The 27,216-nt window shown below is 49.7% G+C and overlaps 1 protein-coding gene across 1 annotated transcript; it reads left to right on the top strand.

Moving 5' to 3' along the window:
• Positions 1-27,216, top strand: mrps33 (mitochondrial ribosomal protein S33). The gene is made up of 3 exons (XM_072552464.1): positions 1-115; positions 17,464-17,710; positions 25,736-27,216. Exons 2-3 carry the CDS (start codon positions 17,496-17,498, stop codon positions 25,839-25,841), a joined length of 321 nt encoding a protein of 106 aa, XP_072408565.1. The 5' UTR covers positions 1-115; positions 17,464-17,495; the 3' UTR covers positions 25,842-27,216.

The raw sequence follows: 27,216 nt of genomic DNA, 5'->3' as shown, positions 1-27,216 counted from the left end.
CAAAAACACAGACCACAACTACACCCGGACACCGAGGAACGGACGAGCCTCCGGCGGAAATCACATCCAAGGGGAAGGAGCGGCAGAAAAGTGAAAGGTGCAAAGTGAGAAAGCGGTCAGTAAACCTGTCACTGTGTAACACAGCGGGACAGTACCGGTGGGGACACGTCTGTCTCTGTATAACACTGGGGGACAGTACTGGTGGGGACACGTCTGTCTCTGTATAACACTGGGGGACAGTACTGGTGGGGACAGGTCTGTCTCTGTATAACACTGGGGGACAGTACTGGTGGGGACACGTCTGTCTCTGTATAACACTGGGGGACAGTACTGGTGGGGACAGGTCTGTCTCTGTATAACACTGGGGGACAGTACTGGTGGGGACAGGTCTGTCTCTGTATAACACTGGGGTACAGTACTGGTGGGGACACGTCTGTCTCTGTATAACACTGGGGGACAGTACTGGTGGGGACACGTCTGTCTCTGTATAACACTGGTGTACAGTACTGGTGGGGACACGTCTGTCTCTGTATAACACTGGGGGACAGTACCGGTGGGGACACGTCTGTCTCTGTATAACACTGGGGGACAGTACTGGTGGGGACAGGTCTGTCTCTGTATAACACTGGGGTACAGTACCGGTGGGGACACGTCTGTCTCTGTATAACACTGGGGGACAGTACCGGTGGGGACACGTCTGTCTCTGTATAACACTGGGGGACAGTACCGGTGGGGACACGTCTGTCTCTGTATAACACTGGGGAACAGTACTGGTGGGGACACGTCTGTCTCTGTATAACACTGGGGGACAGTACTGGTGGGGACACGTCTGTCTCTGTATAACACTGGGGGACAGTACCGGTGGGGACACGTCTGTCTCTGTATAACACTGGGGGACAGTACTGGTGGGGACTGGTCTGTCACTGTATACCACTGGGGGACAGTACTGGTGGGGACAGGTCTGTCTCTGTATACCACTGGGGGACAGTACTGGTGGGGACAGGTCTGTCTCTGTATAACACTGGGGGACAGTACCGGTGGGGACACGTCTGTCTCTGTATAACACTGGGGGACAGTACTGGTGGGGACACGTCTGTCTCTGTATAACACTGGGGGACAGTACCGGTGGGGACACGTCTGTCTCTGTATAACACTGGGGGACAGTACTGGTGGGGACACGTCTGTCTCTGTATAACACTGGGGGACAGTACTGGTGGGGACACGTCTGTCTCTGTATAACACTGGGGGACAGTACCGGTGGGGACACGTCTGTCTCTGTATAACACTGGGGGACAGTACCGGTGGGGACTGGTCTGTCACTGTATACCACTGGGGGACAGTACTGGTGGGGACAGGTCTGTCTCTGTATACCACTGGGGGACAGTACTGGTGGGGACAGGTCTGTCTCTGTATAACACTGGGGTACAGTACTGGTGGGGACACGTCTGTCTCTGTATAACACTGGGGGACAGTACTGGTGGGGACAGGTCTGTCTCTGTATAACACTGGGGTACAGTACCGGTGGGGACAGGTCTGTCTCTGTATACCACTGGGGGACAGTACTGGTGGGGACACGTCTGTCTCTGTATAACACTGGGGTACAGTACTGGTCGGGACAGGTCTGTCTCTGTATAACACTGGGATACAGTACTGGTGGGGACAGGTCTGTCTCTGTATAACACTGGGATATAGTACTGGTGGGGACAGGTCTGTCTCTGTATAACACTGGGGGACAGTACTGGTGGGGACAGGTCTGTCATTGTATAACACTGGGGTACAGTACTGGTGGGGACACGTCTGTCTCTGTATAACACTGGGGTACAGTACTGGTGGGGACACGTCTGTCTCTGTATAACACTGGGGGACAGTACTGGTGGGGACAGGTCTGTCATTCTATAACACTGGGGGACAGTACTGGTGGGGACAGGTCTGTCATTGTATAACACTGGGGTACAGTAGTGGTGGGGACAGGTCTGTCTCTGTATAACACTGGGGGACAGTACTGGTGGGGACAGGTCTGTCATTGTATAACACTGGGGTACAGTACTGGTGGGGACACGTCTGTCTCTGTATAACACTGGGGTACAGTACTGGTGGGGACACGTCTGTCTCTGTATAACACTGGGGTACAGTACTGGTCGGGACAGGTCTGTCTCTGTATAACACTGGGATACAGTACAGGTGGGGACAGGTCTGTCTCTGTATAAGACTGGGATACAGTACTGGTGGGGACAGGTCTGTCTCTGTATAACACTGGGATATAGTACTGGTGGGGACAGGTCTGTCTCTGTATAACACTGGGGTACAGTACTGGTGGGGACAGGTCTGTCTCTGTATAACACTGGGGTACAGTACTGGTCGGGACAGGTCTGTCTCTGTATAACACTGGGATACAGTACTGGTGGGGACAGGTCTGTCTCTGTATAACACTGGGATACAGTACTGGTGGGGACAGGTCTGTCTCTGTATAACACTGGGATACAGTACTGGTGGGGACAGGTCTGTCTCTGTATAACACTGGGATATAGTACTGGTGGGGACAGGTCTGTCTCTGTATAACACTTGGGTACAGTACTGGTGGGGACAGGTCTGTCACTGTATAACACTGGGGTACAGAACTGGTGGGGACAGGTCTGTCATTCTATAACACTGGGGTACAGTATCGGTGGGGACAGGTCTGTCTCTGTATAGCACTTGGGTACAGTACCAGGGGGGACAGGTCTGTCTCTGTATAACACTGGGGAACAGTACTGCTGGGGACACGTCTGTCTCTGTATAACACTGGGGTACAGTACTGGTGGGGACAGGTCTGTCTCTGTATAACACTGGGGTACAGTACTGGTGGGGACAGGTCTGTCTCTGTATAACGCTGGGATACAGTACCGGTGGGGACAGGTCTGTCTCTGTATAACACTGGGGGACAGTACCGGTGGGGACAGGTCTGTCTCTGTATAACACTGGGGGACAGTACTGGTGGGGACAGGTCTGTCTCTGTATAACACTGGGGTACAGTACTAGTCGGGACAGGTCTGTCTCTGTATAACACTGGGGTACAGTACTGGTGGGGACAGGTCTGTCTCTGTATAACACTGGGATACAGTACCGGTGGGGACAGGTCTGTCTCTGTATAACACTGGGGAACAGTACTGCTGGGGACACGTCTGTCTCTGTATAACACTGGGGGACAGTACTGGTGGGGACAGGTCTGTCTCTGTATAACACTGGGGGACAGTACCGGTGGGGACAGGTCTGTCTCTGTATACCACTGGGGTACAGTACTGGTGGGGACAGGTCTGTCTCTGTATAACACTGGGGTACAGTACTGGTGGGGACAGGTCTGTCTCTGTATAACACTGGGGTACAGTACTAATGGGGACAGGTCTGTCTCTGTATAACACTGGGGGACAGTACTGGTGGGGACAGGTCTGTCTCTGTATAACACTGGGGGACAGTACCGGTGGGGACAGGTCTGTCTCTGTATAACACTGGGGTACAGTACTAATGGGGACAGGTCTGTCTCTGTATAACACTGGGGTACAGTACTGGTGGTGACAGGTCTGTCTCTGTATAACACTGGGATACAGTACCGGTCGGGACAGGTCTGTCTCTGTATAACACTGGGATACAGTACTGGTGGGGACAGGTCTGTCTCTGTATAACACTGGGATACAGTACCGGTGGGGACAGGTCTGTCTCTGTATAACACTGGGGTACAGTACTGGTGGGGACAGGTCTGTCTCTGTATAACACTGGGGTACAGTACCGGTGGGGACAGGTCTGTCTCTGTATAACACTGGGATACAGTACTGGTGGGGACAGGTCTGTCTCTGTATAACACTGGGGGACAGTACCGGTGGGGACAGGTCTGTCTCTGTATAACACTGGGGTACAGTACCGGTGGGGACAGGTCTGTCTCTGTATAACACTGGGGTACAGTACTGGTGGGGACAGGTCTGTCTCTGTATAACACTGGGGTACGATACCGGTGGGGGACAGGTCTGTCTCTGTATAACACTGGGGTACAGTACTGGTGGGGACAGGTCTGTCTCTGTATAACACTGGGATACAGTACTGGTGGGGACAGGTCTGTCTCTGTATAACACTGGGATACAGTACTGGTGGGGACAGGTCTGTCTCTGTATAACACTGGGGTACAGTACTAGTCGGGACAGGTCTGTCTCTGTATAACACTGGGGTACAGTACTGGTGGGGACAGGTCTGTCTCTGTATAACACTGGGATACAGTACCGGTGGGGACAGGTCTGTCTCTGTATAACACTGGGGAACAGTACTGCTGGGGACACGTCTGTCTCTGTATAACACTGGGGTACAGTACTGGTGGGGACAGGTCTGTCTCTGTATAACACTGTGGTACAGTACTGGTGGGGACAGGTCTGTCTCTGTATAACACTGGGATACAGTACCGGTGGGGACAGGTCTGTCTCTGTATAACACTGGGGGACAGTACCGGTGGGGACAGGTCTGTCTCTGTATAACACTGGGGGACAGTACCGGTGGGGACAGGTCTGTCTCTGTATACCACTGGGGTACAGTACTGGTGGGGACAGGTCTGTCTCTGTATAACACTGGGGTACAGTACTGGTGGGGACAGGTCTGTCTCTGTATAACACTGGGGTACAGTACTAATGGGGACAGGTCTGTCTCTGTATAACACTGGGGGACAGTACTGGTGGGGACAGGTCTGTCTCTGTATAACACTGGGGGACAGTACCGGTGGGGACAGGTCTGTCTCTGTATAACACTGGGGTACAGTACTGGTGGTGACAGGTCTGTCTCTGTATAACACTGGGATACAGTACCGGTCGGGACAGGTCTGTCTCTGTATAACACTGGGATACAGTACTGGTGGGGACAGGTCTGTCTCTGTATAACACTGGGGTACAGTACCGGTGGGGACAGGTCTGTCTCTGTATAACACTGGGGTACAGTACTGGTGGGGACAGGTCTGTCTCTGTATAACACTGGGGTACAGTACCGGTGGGGACAGGTCTGTCTCTGTATAACACTGGGATACAGTACTGGTGGGGACAGGTCTGTCTCTGTATAACACTGGGGGACAGTACCGGTGGGGACAGGTCTGTCTCTGTATAATACTGGGGTACAGTACTGGTGGGGACAGGTCTGTCTCTGTATAACACTGGGGTACGATACCGGTGGGGGACAGGTCTGTCTCTGTATAACACTGGGGTACAGTACTGGTGGGGACAGGTCTGTCTCTGTATAACACTGGGATACAGTACTGGTGGGGACAGGTCTGTCTCTGTATAACACTGGGATACAGTACTGGTGGGGACAGGTCTGTCTCTGTATAACACTGGGGTACAGTACTAGTGGGGACAGGTCTGTCTCTGTATAACACTGGGGTACAGTACTGGTGGGGACAGGTCTGTCTCTGTATAACACTGGGGTACAGTACTGGTGGGGACAGGTCTGTCTCTGTGTAACACTGGGGTCCAGTACTAGTGGGGACAGGTCTGTCTCTGTATAACACTGGGGTACAGTACTGGTGGGGACAGGTCTGTCATTGTATAACACTGGGATACAGTACAGGTGGGGTCAGGTCTGTCACTGTATAACACTGGGATACAGTACCGGTGGGGACAGGTCTGTCTCTGTGTAACACTGGGGTACAGTACTGGTGGGGACAGGCCAGTCTCTGTATAACACTGGGGTACAGTACTGGTGGGGACAGGTCTGTCTCTGTATAACACTGGGGTACAGTACTGGTGGGGACAGGTCTGTCTCTGTATAACACTGGGATACAGTACCGGTGGGGACAGGTCTGTCTCTGTATAACACTGGGATACAGTACCGGTGGGGACAGGTCTGTCTCTGTATAACACTGGGGTACAGTACTGGTGGGGACAGGTCTGTCTCTGTATAACACTGGGGTACAGTACTGGTGGGGACAGGTCTGTCTCTGTATAACACTGGGGTACAGTACTGGTGGGTACAGACCTGTCCCCGTATAACACTGGGATACAGTACCGGTGGGGACAGGTCTGTCTCTGTATAACACTGGGGTGCAGTACTGCTGGGGACAGGTCTGTCACTGTATAACACTGGGATACAGTACCGGTGGGGACAGGTCTGTCTCTGTATAACACTGGGGTACAGAACTGGTGGGGACAGGTCTGTCTCTGTGTAACACTGGGGTCCAGTACTAGGGACAGGTCTGTCTCTGTGTAACACTGGGGTACAGTACTGGTGGGGACAGGTCTGTCATTGTGTAACACTGGGGTACAGTATCGGTGGGGACAGGTCTGTCTCTGTATAACACTGGGGTACAGTATCGGTGGGGACAAGTCTATCTCTGTATAACACTGGGGTACAGTACTGCTGGGGACAGTTCTGTCTCTGTGTAACGCTGGGGTACAGTACCGGTGGGGACAGGTCTGTCTCTGTATAACACTGGGGTACAGTACTGCTGGGGACAGTTCTGTCTCTGTATAAAACTGGGGTACAGTACTGGTGGGGACAGGTCTGTCTTTGTATAACACTGGGATACAGTACCAGTGGGGACAGGTCTGTCTCTGTATAACACTGGGGTACAGTACCGGTGGGGACAGGTCTGTCTCTGTATAACCCTGGGATACAGTACTGGTGGGGACAGGTCTGTCATTGTATAACCCTGGGGTACAGTACTGGTGGGGACAGGTCTGTCTCTGTATAACACTGGGGTACAGTACTGGTGGGGACACGTCTGTCTCTGTATAAAACTGGGGTACAGTACTGGTGGGGACAGTTCTGTCTCTGTATAACACTGGGATACAGTAGTGGTGGGGACAGTTCTGTCATTGTATAACACTGGGGTACAGTATCGGTAGGGGACAGGTCTGTCTCTGTATAACACTGGGGTACAGTATCGGTGGGGACAAGTCTATCTCTGTATAACACTGGGGTACAGTACTGCTGGGGACAGTTCTGTCTCTGTGTAACGCTGGGGTACAGTACTGGTTGGGACAGTTCTATCTCTGTGTAACGCTGGGGTACAGTACTGGTGGGGACAGGTCTGTCACTGTATAACACTGGGGTACAGAACTGGTGGGGACAGGTCTGTCATTGTATAAAACTGGGGTACAGTACTGGTGGGGGCAGGTCTGTCTCTGTATAACACTGGGATACAGTACTGGTGGGGACAGGTCTGTCTCTGTATAACACTTGGGTACAGTACTGGTGGGGACAGGTCTGTCACTGTATAACACTTGGGTACAGTACCAGTGGGGACAGGTCTGTCTCTGTATAACACTGGGGAGCGGTACCGGTGGGGACAGGTCTGTCATTGTATAACACTGGGACACAGTACTGGTGGGGACAGGTCTGTCTCTGTATAACACTCGGGTACAGTACTGGTGGGGACAGGTCTGTCTCTGTATAAAACTGGGGTACAGTACTGGTGGGGACAGGTCTGTCACTGTATAACACTGGGGCACAGTACTGGTGGGGACAGGTCTGTCTCTGTATAAAACTGGGGTACAGTACTGGTGGGGACAGGTCTGTCTTTGTATAACACTGGGATACAGTACCAGTGGGGACAGGTCTGTCTCTGTATAACACTGGGGTACAGTATCGGTAGGGGACAGGTCTGTCTCTGTATAACACTGGGGTACAGTATCGGTGGGGACAAGTCTATCTCTGTATAACACTGGGGTACAGTACTGCTGGGGACAGTTCTGTCTCTGTGTAACGCTGGGGTACAGTACTGGTTGGGACAGTTCTGTCTCTGTGTAACGCTGGTGTACAGTACTGGTGGGGACAGGTCTGTCTCTGTATAACGCTGGGGTACAGTACTGGTGGGGACAGGTCTGTCTCTGTGTAACGCTGGGGTACAGTACTGGTGGGGACAGGTCTGTCACTGTATAACACTGGGATACAGTACTGGTGGGGACAGGTCTGTCTCTGTATAACACTTGGGTACAGTACTGGTGGGGACAGGTCTGTCACTGTATAACACTGGGGTACAGAACTGGTGGGGACAGGTCTGTCATTGTATAACACTGGGGTACAGTATCGGTGGGGACAGGTCTGTCTCTGTATAGCACTTGGGTACAGTACCAGTGGGGACAGGTCTGTCTCTGTATAACACTGGGGAGCGGTACCGGTGCGGACAGGTCTGTCATTGTATAACACTGGGACACAGTACTGGTGGGGACAGGTCTGTCTCTGTATAACACTGGGGTACAGTACTGGTGGGGATAGGTCTGTCTCTGTGTAACGCTGGGGTACAGTACTGGTGGGGACAGGTCTGTCTCTGTATAAAACTGGGGTACAGTACTGGTGGGGATAGGTCTGTCTGTATAACACTGGGGTACAGTACTGGTGGGGACAGGTCTGTCTCTGTATAACACTGGGGTACAGTACTGGTGGGGACCGGTCTGTCACTGTATAACACTGGGATACAGTACTGGTGGGCACAGGTCTGTCTCTTTATAACACTGGGATACAGTACTGGTGGGCACAGGTCCGTCTCTTTATAACACTTGGGTACAGTACTGGTGGGGACAGGTCTGTCTCTGTATAACACTGGGGTACAGTACTGGTGGGGACAGGTCTGTCACTGTATAACACTGGGGTACAGTACCGGTGGGGACAGGTCTGTCTCTGTATAACACTGGGGAGCGGTACCGGTGGGGACAGGTCTGTCATTGTATAACACTGGGACACAGTACTGGTGGGGACAGGTCTGTCTCTGTATAACACTGGGGTACAGTACTGGTGGGGACAGGTCTGTCTCTGTATAAAACTGGGGTACAGTACTGGTGGGGACAGGTCTGTCTCTGTGTAACGCTGGGGTACAGTACTGGTGGGGACAGGTCTGTCTCTGTATAAAACTGGGGTACAGTACTGGTGGGGATAGGTCTGTCTGTATAACACTGGGGTACAGTACTGCTGGGGACACGTCTGTCTCTGTATAACACTGGGGTACAGTACTGGTGGGGACAGGTCTGTCTCTGTATAACACTGCGGTACAGTACAGGTGGGGACAGGTCTGTCTCTGTATAACACTGGGGTACAGTACTGCTGGGGACACGTCTGTCTCTGTATAACACTGGGGTACAGTACTGGTGGGGACAGGTCTGTCTCTGTATAACACTGCGGTACAGTACTGGTGGGGACAGGTCTGTCTCTGTATAACACTGGGATACAGTACTGGTCGGGGCAGGTCTGTCTCTGTATAACACTGGGATACAGTACTGGTGGGCACAGGTCTGTCTCTTTATAACACTGGGATACAGTACTGCTGGGGACAGGTCTGTCTCTGTATAACACTTGGGTACAGTACTGGTGGGGACAGGTCTGTCACTGTATAACACTGGGGTACAGAACTGGTGGGGACAGGTCTATCATTGTATAACACTGGGGTACAGAACTGGTGGGGACAGGTCTGTCACTGTATAACACTGGGGTACAGTACAGGTGGAGACAGGTCTGTCTCTGTATAACACTGGGGTACAGAACTGGTGGGGACAGGTCTGTCATTGTATAACACTGGGGTACAGTATCGGTGGGGACAGGTCTGTCTCTGTATAACACTGGGGAGCGGTACCGGTGGGGACAGGTCTGTCATTGTATAACACTGGGACACAGTACTGGTGGGGACAGGTCTGTCTCTGTATAACACTGGGGTACAGTACTGGTGGGGACAGGTCTGTCTCTGTATAACACTGGGGTACAGTACTGGTGGGGACAGGTCTGTCACTGTATAACACTGGGGCACAGTACTGGTGGGGACAGGTCTGTCTCTGTATAAAACTGGGGTACAGTACTGGTGGGGACAGGTCTGTCTCTTTATAACACTGGGATACAGTACTGGTGGGGACAAGTCTATCTCTGTATAACACTGGGGTACAGTACTGCTGGGGACAGTTCTGTCTCTGTGTAACGCTGGGGTACAGTACCGGTGGGGACAGGTCTGTCTCTGTATAACACTGGGGTACAGTACTGCTGGGGACAGTTCTGTCTCTGTATAAAACTGGGGTACAGTACTGGTGGGGACAGGTCTGTCTTTGTATAACACTGGGATTCAGTACCAGTGGGGACAGGTCTGTCTCTGTATAACACTGGGGTACAGTACCGGTGGGGACAGGTCTGTCTCTGTATAACCCTGGGATACAGTACTGGTGGGGACAGGTCTGTCATTGTATAACCCTGGGGTACAGTACTGGTGGGGACAGGTCTGTCTCTGTATAACACTGGGGTACAGTACTGGTGGGGACACGTCTGTCTCTGTATAAAACTGGGGTACAGTACTGGTGGGGACAGTTCTGTCTCTGTATAACACTGGGATACAGTAGTGGTGGGGACAGTTCTGTCATTGTATAACACTGGGGTACAGTATCGGTAGGGGACAGGTCTGTCTCTGTATAACACTGGGGTACAGTATCGGTGGGGACAAGTCTATCTCTGTATAACACTGGGGTACAGTACTGCTGGGGACAGTTCTGTCTCTGTGTAACGCTGGGGTACAGTACTGGTTGGGACAGTTCTGTCTCTGTGTAACGCTGGTGTACAGTACTGGTGGGGACAGGTCTGTCTCTGTGTAACGCTGGGGTACAGTACTGGTGGGGACAGGTCTGTCACTGTATAACACTGGGGTACAGAACTGGTGGGGACAGGTCTGTCATTGTATAAAACTGGGGTACAGTACTGGTGGGGGCAGGTCTGTCTCTGTATAACACTGGGATACAGTACTGGTGGGGACAGGTCTGTCTCTGTATAACACTTGGGTACAGTACTGGTGGGGACAGGTCTGTCACTGTATAACACTTGGGTACAGTACCAGTGGGGACAGGTCTGTCTCTGTATAACACTGGGGAGCGGTACCGGTGGGGACAGGTCTGTCATTGTATAACACTGGGACACAGTACTGGTGGGGACAGTTCTGTCTCTGTATAACACTCGGGTACAGTACTGGTGGGGACAGGTCTGTCTCTGTATAAAACTGGGGTACAGTACTGGTGGGGACAGGTCTGTCACTGTATAACACTGGGGCACAGTACTGGTGGGGACAGGTCTGTCTCTGTATAAAACTGGGGTACAGTACTGGTGGGGACAGGTCTGTCTTTGTATAACACTGGGATACAGTACCAGTGGGGACAGGTCTGTCTCTGTATAACACTGGGGTACAGTACCGGTGGGGACAGGTCTGTCTCTGTATAACCCTGGGATACAGTACTGGTGGGGACAGGTCTGTCATTGTATAACACTGGGACACAGTACTGGTGGGGACAGGTCTGTCTCTGTATAACACTGGGGTACAGTACTGGTGGGGACACGTCTGTCTCTGTATAAAACTGGGGTACAGCACTGGTGGGGACAGGTCTGTCTCTGTATAACACTGGTGTACAGTACTGCTGGGGACAGTTCTGTCTCTGTATAACACTGGGATACAGTAGTGGTGGGGACAGTTCTGTCATTGTATAACACTGGGGTACAGTATCGGTAGGGGACAGGTCTGTCTCTGTATAACACTGGGGTACAGTATCGGTGGGGACAAGTCTATCTCTGTATAACACTGGGGTACAGTACTGCTGGGGACAGTTCTGTCTCTGTGTAACGCTGGGGTACAGTACTGGTTGGGACAGTTCTGTCTCTGTGTAACGCTGGTGTACAGTACTGGTGGGGACAGGTCTGTCTCTGTATAACGCTGGGGTACAGTACTGGTGGGGACAGGTCTGTCACTGTATAACACTGGGATACAGTACTGGTGGGGACAGGTCTGTCTCTGTATAACACTTGGGTACAGTACTGGTGGGGACAGGTCTGTCACTGTATAACACTGGGGTACAGAACTGGTGGGGACAGGTCTGTCATTGTATAACACTGGGGTACAGTATCGGTGGGGACAGGTCTGTCTCTGTATAGCACTTGGGTACAGTACCAGTGGGGACAGGTCTGTCTCTGTATAACACTGGGGAGCGGTACCGGTGGGGACAGGTCTGTCATTGTATAACACTGGGACACAGTACTGGTGGGGACAGGTCTGTCTCTGTATAACACTGGGGTACAGTACTGGTGGGGACCGGTCTGTCACTGTATAACACTGGGATGCAGTACTGGTGGGCACAGGTCTGTCTCTTTATAACGCTGGGGTACAGTACTGGTGGGGACAGGTCTGTCTCTGTGTAACGCTGGGGTACAGTACTGGTGGGGACAGGTCTGTCTCTGTATAAAACTGGGGTACAGTACTGGTGGGGATAGGTCTGTCTGTATAACACTGGGGTACAGTACTGCTGGGGACAGGTCTGTCTCTGTATAACACTGGGGTACAGTACTGGTGGGGACAGGTCTGTCTCTGTATAACACTGGGGTACAGTACTGGTGGGGACCGGTCTGTCACTGTATAACACTGGGATACAGTACTGGTGGGCACAGGTCTGTCTCTTTATAACACTGGGATACAGTACTGGTGGGCACAGGTCCGTCTCTTTATAACACTTGGGTACAGTACTGGTGGGGACAGGTCTGTCTCTGTATAACACTGGGGTACAGTACTGGTGGGGACAGGTCTGTCACTGTATAACACTGGGGTACAGTACCGGTGGGGACAGGTCTGTCTCTGTATAACACTGGGGAGCGGTACCGGTGGGGACAGGTCTGTCATTGTATAACACTGGGACACAGTACTGGTGGGGACAGGTCTGTCTCTGTATAACACTGGGGTACAGTACTGGTGGGGACAGGTCTGTCTCTGTATAAAACTGGGGTACAGTACTGGTGGGGACAGGTCTGTCTCTGTGTAACGCTGGGGTACAGTACTGGTGGGGACAGGTCTGTCTCTGTATAAAACTGGGGTACAGTACTGGTGGGGATAGGTCTGTCTGTATAACACTGGGGTACAGTACTGCTGGGGACACGTCTGTCTCTGTATAACACTGGGGTACAGTACTGGTGGGGACAGGTCTGTCTCTGTATAACACTGCGGTACAGTACAGGTGGGGACAGGTCTGTCTCTGTATAACACTGGGGTACAGTACTGGTGGGGACAGGCCAGTCTCTGTAACACTGGGGTACAGTACTGGTGGGGACAGGTCTGTCTCTGTATAACACTGGGATACAGTACTGGTCGGGGCAGGTCTGTCTCTGTATAACACTGGGATACAGTACTGGTGGGCACAGGTCTGTCTCTTTATAACACTGGGATACAGTACTGCTGGGGACAGGTCTGTCTCTGTATAACACTTGGGTACAGTACTGGTGGGGACAGGTCTGTCACTGTATAACACTGGGGTACAGAACTGGTGGGGACAGGTCTGTCATTGTATAACACTGGGGTACAGAACTGGTGGGGACAGGTCTGTCACTGTATAACACTGGGGTACAGTACAGGTGGAGACAGGTCTGTCTCTGTATAACACTGGGGTACAGAACTGGTGGGGACAGGTCTGTCATTGTATAACACTGGGGTACAGTATCGGTGGGGACAGGTCTGTCTCTGTATAGCACTTGGGTACAGTACCGGTGGGGACAGGTCTGTCTCTGTATAACACTGGGGAGCGGTACCGGTGGGGACAGGTCTGTCATTGTATAACACTGGGACACAGTACTGGTGGGGACAGGTCTGTCTCTGTATAACACTGGGGTACAGTACTGGTGGGGACAGGTCTGTCTCTGTATAACACTGGGGTACAGTACTGGTGGGGACAGGTCTGTCACTGTATAACACTGGGGCACAGTACTGGTGGGGACAGGTCTGTCTCTGTATAAAACTGGGGTACAGTACTGGTGGGGACAGGTCTGTCTTTGTATAACACTGGGATACAGTACTGGTGGGCACAGGTCTGTCTCTTTATAACACTGGGATACAGTACTGGTGGGGACAGGTCTGTCTCTGTATAACACTTGGGTACAGTACTGGTGGGGACAGGTCTGTCACTGTATAACACTGGGGTACAGTATCGATGGGGACAGGTCTGTCTCTGTATAGCACTTGGGTACAGTACCGGTGCGGACAGGTCTGTCTCTGTATAACACTGGTGTACAGTACTGCTGGGGACAGTTCTGTCTCTGTATAACACTGGGATACAGTAGTGGTGGGGACAGGTCTGTCATTGTATAACACTGGGGTACAGTATCGGTGGGGACAGGTCTGTCTCTGTATAACACTGGGGTACAGTATCGGTGGGGACAGGTCTATCTCTGTATAACACTGGGCTACAGTACTGCTGGGGACAGTTCTATCTCTGTGTAACGCTGGGGTACAGTACTGCTGGGGACAGTTCTGTCTCTGTATAACGCTGGGGTACAGTACTGGTGGGGACAGGTCTGTCTCTGTATAACGCTGGGGTACAGTACCGGTGGGGACAGGTCTGTCTCTGTGTAACGCTGGGGTACAGTACTGCTGGGGACAGTTCTGTCTCTGTGTAACGCTGGGGTACAGTACTGGTGGGGACAGGTCTGTCTCTGTGTAACGCTGGGGTACAGTACTGGTGGGGACAGGTTTGTCACTGTATAACACTGGGGTACAGTACTGGTGGGGACAGGTCTGTCTCTGTATAACACTGGGGTACAGTACTGGTGGGGACAGGTCTGTCTCTGTATAACACTGGGGTACAGTACTGCTGGGGACAGGTCTGTCTCTGTATAACACTGGGGTACAGTACTGGGGACAGTTCTGTCTCTGTATAACACTGGGATACAGTACTGGTGGGGACAGGTCTGTCATTGTATAACACTGGGGTACAGTATCGGTGGGGACAGGTCTGTCTCTGTATAACACTGGGGTACAGTATCAGTGGGGACAAGTCTATCTCTGTATAATTCTGGGGTACAGTACTGGTGGGGACAGGTCTATCTCTGTATAACACTGGTGTACAGTACTGCTGGGGACAGGTCTGTCTCTGTGTAACGCTGGGGTACAGTACCGGTGGGGACAGGTCTGTCACTGTATCACACTGGGGTACAGTACCATTGGGGACAGGTCTGTCTCTGTATAACACTGGGGTACAGTACTGCTGGGGACAGTTCTGTCTCTGCGTAAGGTTGGGGTACAGTACTGGTGGGGACAGCTCTGTCTCTGTATAACACTGGGGTACAGTACTGGTGGGGACAGGTCTGTCTCTGTATAACACTGGGATACAGTACCGGTGGGGACAGGTCTGTCTCTGTGTAACACTGGGGTACAGTACCGGTGGGGACAGGTCTGTCTCTGTGTAACACTGGGGTACAGTACCGGTGGGGACAGGTCTGTCTCTGTGTAACACTGGGGTACAGTACCGGTGGGGACAGGTCTGTCTCTGTGTAACGCTGGGGTACAGTACTGCTGGGGACAGTTCTGTCTCTGTGTAACGCTGGGGTACAGTACTGGTGGGGACAGGTCTGTATCTGTATAACATTGGGGTACAGTACTGGTGGGGACAGGTCTGTCTCTGTATAACATTGGGGTACAGTACTGGTGGGGACAGGTCTGTCTCTGTTTAACACTGGGGTACAGTACCGGTGGGGACGGGTCTGTCTCTGTGTAACACTGGGGTACAGTACCGGTGGGGACGGGTCTGTCTCTGTATAACACTGGGGTACAGTACCGGTGGGGACGGGTCTGTCTCTGTATAACACTGGGGGACAGTACCGGTGGGGACGGGTCTGTCTCTGTATAACACTGGGGGACAGTACCGGTGGGGACGGGTCTGTCTCTGTATAACACTGGGGGACAGTACCGGTGGGGACGGGTCTGTCTCTGTATCACACTGGGGGACAGTACCGGTGGGGACGGGTCTGTCTCTGTCTCTGTATAACACTGGGGTACAGTACCGGTGGGGACAGGTCTGTCTCTGTATAACACTGGGGAGCGGTACTGGTGGGGACAGGTCTGTCTCTGTATAACGCTGGGGTACAGTACTGGTGGGGACAGGTCTGTCTCTGTATAACACTGGGGAGCGGTACTGGTGGGGACAGGTCTGTCTCTGTATAACACTGGGGTACAGTACTGCTGGGGACAGTTCTGTCCCTGTATAACACTGGGGTATAGTACAGGTGGGGACAGGTGTGTCTCTGTATAACACTGGAAATCAGTACTGGAGGGACAGGTCTGTCACTGTAATACTGGGGTACAGTACTGTTGGGGACAGGTCTGTCTCTGTATAACACTGGGGTATAGTACTGGTGGGGACAGGTCTGTCTCTATAACAGTGTTGTACTGTACTGGTGGGGGCAGGTCTGTCTCTGTATAACACTGGGATACAGTACTGGTGGGTACAGGTCTGTTTCTATAACAGTGTTGTACTGTACTGGTGGGGGCAGGTCTGTCTCTGTATAACACTGGGATACAGTACTGGTGGGGACACATCTCTCTCTCTGTAACACTGGGGTACAGTACTGGTGGGGACAGGTTTGTCTCTTTATAACACTTGGGTACAGTGCTGTTGGGGACAGGTCTGTCACTGTGTAACACTGGTGTACAGTACTGGTGGAGACAGGTCTGTCTCTGTATAACACTGGGGCACAGTACTCTTGGGGACATGTCTGTCTTTGTATAACACTGGGGTACAGTACTGGTGGGGACATGTCTGTCTTTGTATAACAATGGGGTACAGTACTGGTGGGGGCACGTCTGTCTCTGTGTTACACTGGGATACAGAACTGGTGGGGACAGGTCTGTTAGTGTATGACACTGGAAATCAGTACTGGAGGGACAGGTCTGTCACTGTAATACTGGGGTACAGTACTGGTGGGGACCGGTCTGTCTCTGTATAACACTGGGGTACGGTACAGGTGGGGACAGGTCTGTCTCTGTATAACACTGGGGTATAGTACTGGTGGGGACAGGGCTGTCACTGTATAACACTGGGGTACAGTACTGGTGGGGACAGGTCTGTCTCTATAACAGTGTTGTACTGTACTGGTGGGGGCAGGTCTGTCTCTGTATAACACTGGGATACAGTACTGGTGGGTACAGGTCTGTCTCTATAACAGTGTTGTACTGTACTGGTGGGGGCAGGTCTGTCTCTGTATAACACTGGGATACAGTACTGGTGGGGACACATCTCTCTCTCTGTAACACTGGTGTACAGTACTGGTGGAGACAGGTCTGTCTCTGTATAACACTGGGGCACAGTACTCTTGGGGACAGGTCTGTCTCTGTATAACACTGGGGCACAGTACTCTTGGGGACAGGTCTGTCTCTGTATAACACTGGGGTACAGTACTGTTGGGAACTGGTCTGTCACTGTATAATACTGGGGTACAGTACCGATGGGGACAGGTAACACTGGGGCACAGTACTCTTGGGGACAGGTCTGTCTCTGTATAACACTAGGGTGCAGTACTGGTGGGGACAGGTCTGTCTCTGTATAACACTGGGGTACAGTGTTGGTGGGGACAGGTCTGTCTCTGTGTACCACTGGGGTGCAGTACTGGTGTGGACAGGTCCCTCACTGTCAGACACTGAGGTGTAGTATTGGCATAGATATTTCCATTACCATTGTCTTGTTATTTTTCCTGCAGTTGCTGCCTTCTGTCATCTTGGTCAAGCTTCCATGTCAACGTTATCCACTTATGCACGGCGTATGATGCGCCTGAGCTCGCGGATCTTTCAGGAGGTTGTGCGACCTACTGATGAGCGTTCGATGAAGGTGGTGAAACTGTTCAGCGAGCAGCCCCTTGCACTGCAAAAACAAGTCTATGACTGGTACCCTCAGCACAACCAGTACTATGCACTCATGAAGAAACTACGATTGTTCGGTTTGTACAGGTACTCACACTCCCACTGAGTCACTTTCTCAATTCAGCTCTACCCACCCATGGATTGTTACAATGCTCTGCTTGGTATCTTGCAGCAGATGTCAGGGTAACACGATGGCTCAGCGGTTACCACGGCTGCCTGATTGTGCCACAATTGAAATTGCTTCCACCACAGTCTGGGCAGGGTGTACCAGATCGAAGCTATGCACTGCCGTGCAAGTCTTACTTTGTGTCACCACCTATTTGGTTTTTTTTGTCATTCACCTTAAATCAGTGCTGTCTTGTTCTCAACCCTTCTATCAATAGAAACAAGCTCTGTCAATCCACTCTGTTCTCGTGATCCTCAACACCTTTGTTAAATCTTCTCATAACCTTCTCTTCTAGGTGTAGATAGTGTTCTCCAATCTCTTCACGTAACTGAATTCCTTCATCTCTAGTGTCATTCATGACAATCTTTTCATCACCCTGTTTTATGGTCGTCACACCCTTCCTAAAGTATGATGCCGAGAACCTGATGGAATATTCCAGCTGAGGCCTAACTTTTATTTTAGAAATAATTCATTACAACCTTCTTGCTTTTGTGCTTTCTGCCTATTTACGAAGCCTAGGATCATTCATGTCTTATTCACAATCAACTAGACATACCACTAACAGCAGTGTGTGCACGTACCCCCAGGTACCTCAGCTCCTACACTCCTTTTTAAAAGTATCCTTCAGGTTATATTGTCACTCTTTATTATTCCAACTCAGCGGTTGCATGTTAACCTTCATCTGCCACCTGACTGCTTATGTTTACTTGAAGTCTATTGACATCTTCCTCCAGTTCATAATACTTCCAAGTTATGTGCCATCTGTAAGTGCAGTCTGTATTGGGAGAGGTGTTACCATGGAAAATACACAAGTTAGGTAATAACTGATGGTTAATTGCCGTGCTTGTCGAGAAACTAAACAAGACATTATTCCAAGAAATGAAAAGAGGGGCTGAGAATTGCTGAGTTGATTGGTTAGAATGTGTATAAGTTATTTTAGCATGCAAAGCGCAAGGCCCTATGTATTAATATAGGTAACCTCCAAGGCATGCAAAGACACAACACTGTGAGCCCAAATGACAATCCTAAATTTCAGCTTAATTCATGACACACTCAGGGCTATTTGGCAAATTGCAGAAACACATCGAATGTTAGACATTGGAGTTTGGAAAGCACAGGCTGGGTGGGTATGGTCAAGTGCTTTGTTTGTTGTGAGCTGTGAAACATTTCAGTAAAAGCTGTAGATCAGGATGTGAGGGTACAGTCACCAGGAAAGTGTTACTGATAAAACTGATGGAAGTACTTGCTGATAGGTTCCTGGGTCCTGATGGACTTCTTCCTGGAGTTTTAAAAGAGATTAATGATTAGATTGAGGATGTAGAGAGTTATGCAGGATGGCAGTAGTTCCTTAGGTTCAACTCATTCATGCTGACTGGATATCTTAAATCAGTCTAGTCCCATTTGCCTTCATTTCGCCCATATCTCTCTACACCCTTTTCATTTACTCATCCAGATGCCTTTTAAATGCTGTCATTGTACCAGCCTCCACCACTTCCTCTCGCAGCTCATTCCCCTCTAACCTTAAACCTATGCTGTCTAGGTTTGGACTCCCCTAACCTAGAGAAAAGGATCTTGGCTATTCACCCAATCTATACCTGCCATGATTTTATAAACCTCTGTAAAGTCATGCCTCAGCTTCTGTCACTTCAGGGAAAACAGCCCCAGCCTATTTAGCCTCTCCCTGTAGTTCAAATCCTTATAAATCTTTGTGCTCCCTTTCAAGTTTAACAATGTCTTTCCTATAGCAGGGAGACTGTCCTGTACAGCCACAACATGACATCCCAACTCCTATACTCAGTGCACTGACCAATAACGGCAAGCATGCCAAACAACGCCTTCACCACCCTGTGATCCCCCCTTCATTAACTATGGACCTGCACTCCAAGGTTTGCATAATTTTCCAAAATTCCTGAGATTCAGGAAAGGGTCCATCTGGACGTAGCATCTCTCTATTCAAGAAGTGAGGAATCAGATAATAGGAAATGGTAGGTCACTGAGCATGATGTCAGTCACGGGGATGGTGAATTCATCATTAAAGGTGTTATAGTTATGAACTTAGAAAAACTCCGGGTAATCAGGAAGAGTCAGCCTGACTTTGTGAAAAGGAAATGATGTTTCATTAATTTATTGACATTGTTTGAAGGAGTAATGTGCGGTGGATTAAGTGGAGTCAGTTGATGTTTAGGTAAGTACATGAAAAGGATAGGTTTGGAGTGATATGGGCCAGGAGCGGGCAAGTGGGACTAGTTTAGTTTGGGATTATGTTCGGCATGGACTAGTTGGAGTGAAGGATCTGTTTCTGTGCTGTATGACTGTATGCCCTCCATTTGGAATTCCAGAAGTTGTTTGACAAGGTGCCACATTAACTGTTGTTTAGTGAAGTGGGAGCTCACAGTATGGGGAGAGACGTTAGTAGTGTGGTCAGAAGATCCACTTGCCAACCAATCTACACACCCCTCTCATATGTTTTCTCCCTCACATTAGCATTTCTTGTGTTCTGAGGAAGGGTCACTGGACCCGAAATGTTAACTCTGACTTCTCTCCACAGATGCTGTCAGATCTGCTAAGATTTTCTAGCAATTTCTGTTTTTGTTTTGAATTGAATTATCCTGATGAGTTCAAAAGGCAAAGCTTGGGCATTTTAAGTTTTGTTAGTACCACGCTTTCTGCATTTACAAACAAGCACCGAGTACATAACTGAAACATTACTGCATTTCCCTCTTTTCTGACCCTACCTGGTACCATTTACTCGCTATACTTATCTTTTGAAATGTTTTGTACAACTTGCCTGTCCTTCTGGTTCCCAAGTTAGTTTAAACAGTTACAGAAAAGGGAATGGAGGTGAATGTAAAGAATGATTGCTTTCTCCTCATAAGTTCGAAACAGCAAAGTATTATTTGCTTTACCCCTGGTGCTTGCTGAGCTAGGCTGAAGGGTGTTCCCCAAACGCTGCTTTTCGGATTCCAAGTTTTAAAATAAATACACTGGGGAACAGCCCCGCTTCTTCCATCTAGAAGAGAAAATTTAACATAAAGTTCACATTGAAGGTAGTGACCAGTCTAGATACAGCAAAACCCTTTGAGAATTGATGAACAAATGTTCAAAATGCAGGAATTAGAACATAGAACATAGAAGAATACAGCGCAGTACAGGCCCTTCAGCCCTCGATGTTGCGCCGATCAAAGCCCACCTAACCTACACTAACCCACTATCCTCCATATACCTATCCAATGCCCGCTTAAATACCCATAAAGAGGGAGAGTCCACTACTGCTACTGGCAGGGCATTCCATGAACTTAGGACTCGCTGAGTGAAGAACCTACCCCTAACATCAGTCCTATATCTACCCCCCCTTAATTTAAAGCTATGCCCCCTTGTAATAGCTGACTCCATACGTGGAAAAAGGTTCTCACTGTCAACCCTATCTAACCCCCTAATCATCTTGTACACCTCTATCAAATCACCCCTAAACCTTCTTTTCTCCAATGAAAACAACCCCAAGTGCCTCAGCCTTTCCTCATAGGATTTTCCTACCATACCAGGCAACATCCTGGTAAACTTCCTCTGCACCCGTTCCAGTGCCTCCACATCCTTCCTATAGTATGGCGACCAAAACTGCACACAATATTCCAGATGCGGCCGCACCAGAGTCTTATACAACTGCAGCATGACCTCAGGACTCCGGAACTCAATTCCTCTACCAATAAAAGCCAGTACGCCATATGCCTTCTTCACTGCACTATTTACCTGGGTGGCAACTTTCAGAGATCTGTGTACATGGACACCAAGATCCCTCTGCTCTTCCACACTACCAAGTAGTCTACCATTAGCCCAGTAATCCATCTTTTTATTACTCTTACCAAAGTGAATCACTTCACACTTAGCTACATTGAACTCCATTTGCCACCTTTCTGCCCAGCTCTGCAGCTTCTCTATATCCCGCTGTAACCTGCCACATCCTTCCTCACTGTCTACAACTCCTCCGACTTTCGTATCATCCGCAAACTTGCTCACCCAACCTTCTAACCCTTCCTCCAGGTCATTTATAAAAATGACAAACAGCAATGGTCCCAAAACAGATCCTTGCGGAACACCGCTAGTGACGGCACTCCAAGATGAACCTTTGCCATCAACTACTACCCTCTGTCTTCTTCCAGCCAGCCAATTCCTAATCCAAACCTCCAACTCACCCTCAATGCCATATCTCTGTATTTTCTGCAGTAGCCTACCATGGGGGACCTTATCAAACGCCTTACTAAAATCCATATATACCACATCTACCGCTTTCCCCTCATCTACCTCCTTAGTCACCTTCTCAAAGAATTCAATAAGGTTTGTGAGGCACGACCTGCCTGCTGACTATCCTTGATCACATCATTCTTATCCAGATGTGCATAAATCCTATCCCTTACAATTCTCTCTAAGACTTTGCCCACAACAGAAGTGAGACTCACTGGCCTATAGTTACTAGGATTATCCCTACTCCCCTTCTTGAACAAGGGAACCACGTTTGCTAGCCTCCAGTCCTCTGGCACTACTCCTGTAGACAAAGAGGACACAAAAATCAAGGCCAATGGCTCTGCAATCTCGTCCCTTGCTTCCCAGAGAATCCTAGGATAAATGCCATCAGGCCCAGGGGACTTATCTATTTTCACCCTTGCCAGAATTTCCAACACCTCTTCTCTACATATCTCAAAGCCATCCATTCTACTTATTCCTGCCTCAGTACTCATATCGACAACAATGTCCTGTTCCTGAGTGAATACTGACGAAAAGTATTCATTCAGCGCCTCCCCAATCTCTTCAGTCTCCACACGCAACTTCCCATTACTATCCTTGATTGGACCTATTCCTTCCCTAGTCATTCTTTTATTCCTAACATACCTATAGAAAGCCTTAGGGTTTTCCCTAATCCTACCAACTAAGGACCTTTCATGTCCCCTCCTTGCTGCTCTTAGCTCTCTCTTCAGGTCCTTCCGGGCTACCTTATAACTCTCAATTGCCCCTATTGAACCTTCACGCCTCATCTTTACAAAGGTCGCCCTCTTCCATTTAACAAGGGATTCCAACTCCTTATTAAACCACGGCTCCCTCACACGACCCTTTCCTCCCTGCCTGATAGGTACGTACTTATCAAGGACACTCAATAGTTGTTCCTTGAACAAGTTCCACATATCAATTACGCTCTTGCCTTGGAATCTACTTTTCCAATCCACACATCCTAAGTCATGCCTCAACGCATCATAATTTCCCTGCCCCCAGCTATAACTCTTGCCCTGTAGTACACACTTATCCCTCTCCATCACTAGAGTAAAAATCACCGAATTGTGGTCACTGTCCCCAAAGTGCTCACCTACCTCTAGTTCTAATACCTGGCCTGGTTCGCTATTTCATTCATCTACGAAACCATACAAGGTAGGACGAAAGAGGAACGGAAGAAAGGAAGTTCAGAGAATCACTACAGTGTAGGAGCATGACTTTCGGCCCATCATGTCCGCACCAACTCTCCAAAGAGCATCTCACCCCGGCCACCCACCCCCCACCATATCCCTGTAAACCTGTATTTCCCATGGCTAATCCACCCAGCCTGCACACCTCTGGACACTATGGGCAATTTAGCGTGACCATTCCACCTAACCTGCACATCTTTGGATTGTGGGAGAAAATCGGAGCACCCGGAGGAAACCCACATAGACATGGAGAGGATGTACAAACTACACACAGTTGGTCGAGGGTGGAATTGAATCTGGGTCTGTGGTGCTGTTAACCACTGACCCACGATGCCAACCAAGTTGCAATTTGTGAATTTCTAAAAGGAAAATCAAAGTTGGCATTAATTTGTGTGACTTAGAATCCAGTGAATTTGAGGATGAACTTGCCGTAGAGGTACAGGCACACATCTTCCATGCAGTGCCCTGATCTGGGCCTTGGTCTTCAGAGCAGACTCCAGGGAAAGGTTTAGGATCTTCCTAAATATAAGGGTTGAGATTCCTGATGAAGGGCTTTTGTCCGAAACGTCGATTCCCCTGCTCCTAGGATACTGCCTGACTTGCTGTGCTTTTCCAGCACCACATTCTCAACTCAAATCTCCAGCATCTGCAGTCCACACTTTTGCCTGAGGATTGTGTACTCCCATTGCCAATGGTTCAAGCAATAGACCTGATTACTTTCAGGGAGGGGTACGGGGACACTTTCTGTGAAGCCTAAACTTGAGCTTCCTGGGAATTTGCCTGGCTTGGCCACACACTGGGAAAGCTCTCCCGTGTAAGAGGGATCTGCAGCAGGATTCCCTGTTGAGTCTTCTCTCTGGAACGATCCACTGGATCATTATAATCTTAATTCCACATTTTCAATGTATTCAAATTCCACCATCTGCCGTGCTGGGGCTGGAAGCTGGGTCTTCAGAACATTACTTGGGTTTCTGAGTTAATAGGCCAGCGATGATACCATGAGGGCATCGCCTCCCTGATGGGCCTTCTGAATAGCAAGCAGCACTGGTCATGTGAACTGGAGGTGCTGGAGATCACAGTGTTGGCCGTGTTGTGCTCCATTTCAATGTTCACCATGTTGCCAGTGGAGTGCTTTGAATTGATCTTCAGCTGGGCACAAAACGCAGCAACGAATTTGTTTGTTACTCTTTCACTCTGCTTCTTCCACCCAACGAGTGCTGAGCACTGCAATCATACAACTAACCCCGTAACAAAAAATAATATTCACAAGGGAACAATGAAACCAAGCTGACAGTGGCATTTTATGCTGAAAAGCCTTCTGCCAGAGGTTTGTGTCCTTATGAAAAGTCTGAGTCTTCAATGGAGGCACTGAAAACAGATTATGATTTGCCAGCTATATCTATGCTTGCCTCTGTTTGGTATCCCCCACCCCACTCTCTGCCCTGTTGACAGAATACCTGAGCGAAGCAGAATCTGCTGTTTGTCAGATGTGCCTCCTTTTATAGGAACAGCACTTCCTGCATTGTTGCTGCCCTCATAGAATGCCCTGAGCTGGAGACTTCCTGCTGGTCTGACTTGGCCACTGGGACATGAGGCAAACCTGTCACCTCCATGGGAAGCAATTGGAATGACCACGCTTCATTTTATTTCTGCTAAATGGCAAGGAAATGAAATGTGGCGCACACTGAGTGCAGCTTTTGTGTTTCTGGATGAATTTACAGGCTGGTTGTGCCATGTGGACTGTGATTTGACACAGAAGGTGGATTCAGCGACATGACCAGGCTGTAATAAAACAAGCAAAAGCCTGTGGATGCTGGAAATCTGGAGAGGTTTAGCAAGTCTGACAGAATCTGCACAGGGAAACACCTTTTCAAGTCTAGTAAATTGCTGCATGTAAAAAGATCAAGGTTCACTTCATTCACCCTCTGTCCTCTTGGTAATCGCATGGTGCACAGTCATGGAGTTAGTGAATTAATGGGGTATTTGGGAAGAAACTATTCCCTCTGGTGGCAGCATCCCTGAGCACGAGGGCAGACCCTCGAAGAGGGAATCTGGTGATCCTGGGGTGAAGGCTAGAAGTACAGCTTCACAGAAATGATCGCAGAAAATCCCCCAGAATGTAACTGAGGATGAGTTGAAAGCTGCAGCTGATGGAGGTTTGTGAGGTAATGGTATTGAGTTAACATGCTGATTGGTCATGCAGCGATTGATGGAGACAACTGAAGGGCCCAACCAGCTTCTCTTGTTCCTATGAACCCAAGTGATGTCACCCCCTCACCCCCCCCCCCCCCCCCCCCCCAGTTAGGCAGCCAGTGTTTCTGCAAGGGAATTGTGGGCCTGGAAAGGTGTACAAAGGGAGTGTAACCAGACTCTAACCTGGTGAATGTCTGTCTGTCTGTCTGCCTGGGATTGTGCTAAACGATCAGAGTGAAATGGTGCTGCTCTGCTCAGATCGCCTGCCAACTCTCTCTCTCTCTCGTCTTTTTGTCTCTGCAGGGATGAGCATGAGGATTTCAAAGAGGAAATGAGGCGACTCAGGAAGTTGCGAGGCAAAGGGAAGCCAAAGAAAGGAGAGGGCAAGCGAGCCCTGAAGAAGAAATAGAGGTGGATTGGATCAGGCTGCAGACTCACCCTCTGACTGGTCAGCTACAGCTGGCAATCTCTCCCTCAACTGCCCCTTTCTTTCTGAGTACTTTTATTTTAAAATAAATGTGAATGTGTCTTTGTGTTTCTGCCCTTCCACCTTTCCCTCTCCTCTCTCCTCACATCACTTCAGCTGTTCTAAAGGTCTGTATCAAACCTTGGCTTCAGGGGAGCAAGTCAAGCCAAGCTACTCAATTACTCCCTCTCCCCAGTCCCTGATGATTAGTTGGGTGCAGGTATTAACCCATCGAGTGTGGATCCAGCTAGCTAATATGCCAGGTTACCTGATGTGCCCCCAGTTAACTTGGCTTCATTCGTGATACCACGACTGGGGCAGTCTCGCCTTGGGACTGGGATGTGCACAAATCGTTTAGAGGTCATTCCCTTGATTACTAACCAGTGACCAGTATTGGATAGAGACAGAATTGGCAGGAGCTCTAATGCCTGCCTGTGATCGAATTGTCTACCCGTGTTGACTGTCCCTACTCCCTTGGTGCTAGTGATTATTAAGATGAGGCGGTGGATGGATGGCAAAGCCTGTGAAAGCAAACCCACTGGGACTGTTTTGGGAGAGATGAAAGGAAACTGAAACAGGCAGCTCGAAGCCTGTGCAGAAAGCAGCCGTTGATCACTGCATCTGCCTGAGGTGTGGAGTGCAGTGGTAACAAAAATGAAAGCTGTGTTTTGTTTCCTGAGACCTAACTGCACCACGGCCATTTCAACTCTGATCTAGTTCACCCGCTGAGCAGAAAACAAAATTTGTGTTCCTTTTTCCCGGTTGCCAGTCTCATTATCTGTGCTTTCCCCTCTTTCTCTCTCCATTTTTTCCTATTAATTAAGCATATCACATCAATTATGCCATGATATGCTAATACAAAAAGTGGAAGTCACCAACCCCAAGAGCTGGAACAAGGATTGAGTCCTCCCCTGTGGTGTAACTAAGGACTACACTCCAACCAATTGAGCTGACCTCAATGCAGGTCATTAGATAGCAGCCCATGTTCCTTGTTCAAGCCCAAGTGCCTGAGAGAAAGGGGTATTCTGCAGTCATTTGTGAACTATAGTTTCATTCCTCCTGTTGAATTCATGGAGTACCAGGCAGCCTGTGAACCAATAATTGGGTTGAATTGGAAGGTTTAACTACCTCAAGTCATTGAATGTTAGGACTGCATGTGTGGCCTGCGCTTGGTGGTGGTTTGTAACCACCATCCAGAGATGTCAGTGGAGTTAATTGATGAACTCTGACCCATTGTGACTACAGCACAGTGACCTGACCTGAATTGATGGCTGCCCTCAGTACAAATGCATTGTAATAAATACTGCACTGTAATGAA

Source organism: Chiloscyllium punctatum, chromosome 32 (genome assembly GCF_047496795.1).
Source record: "Chiloscyllium punctatum isolate Juve2018m chromosome 32, sChiPun1.3, whole genome shotgun sequence".
NCBI lineage: Eukaryota > Metazoa > Chordata > Chondrichthyes > Orectolobiformes > Hemiscylliidae > Chiloscyllium > Chiloscyllium punctatum.
Note: the sequence above shows the minus strand (reverse complement) of the source record. Positions and strands in the feature narration are given on the sequence as shown.

What these genes read in the sequence shown, in the direction of transcription:
- mrps33 (XM_072552464.1), top strand. Translation starts at nt 17,496, where the DNA reads ATGTCAACGTTATCCACTTATGCACGGCGTATGATGCGCCTGAGCTCG. An exon ending in CGATTGTTCGGTTTGTACAG is followed by an intron (nt 17,711 to 25,735) that starts GTACTCACACTC and finishes TTGTCTCTGCAG; the next exon opens with GGATGAGCATGAGGATTTCA.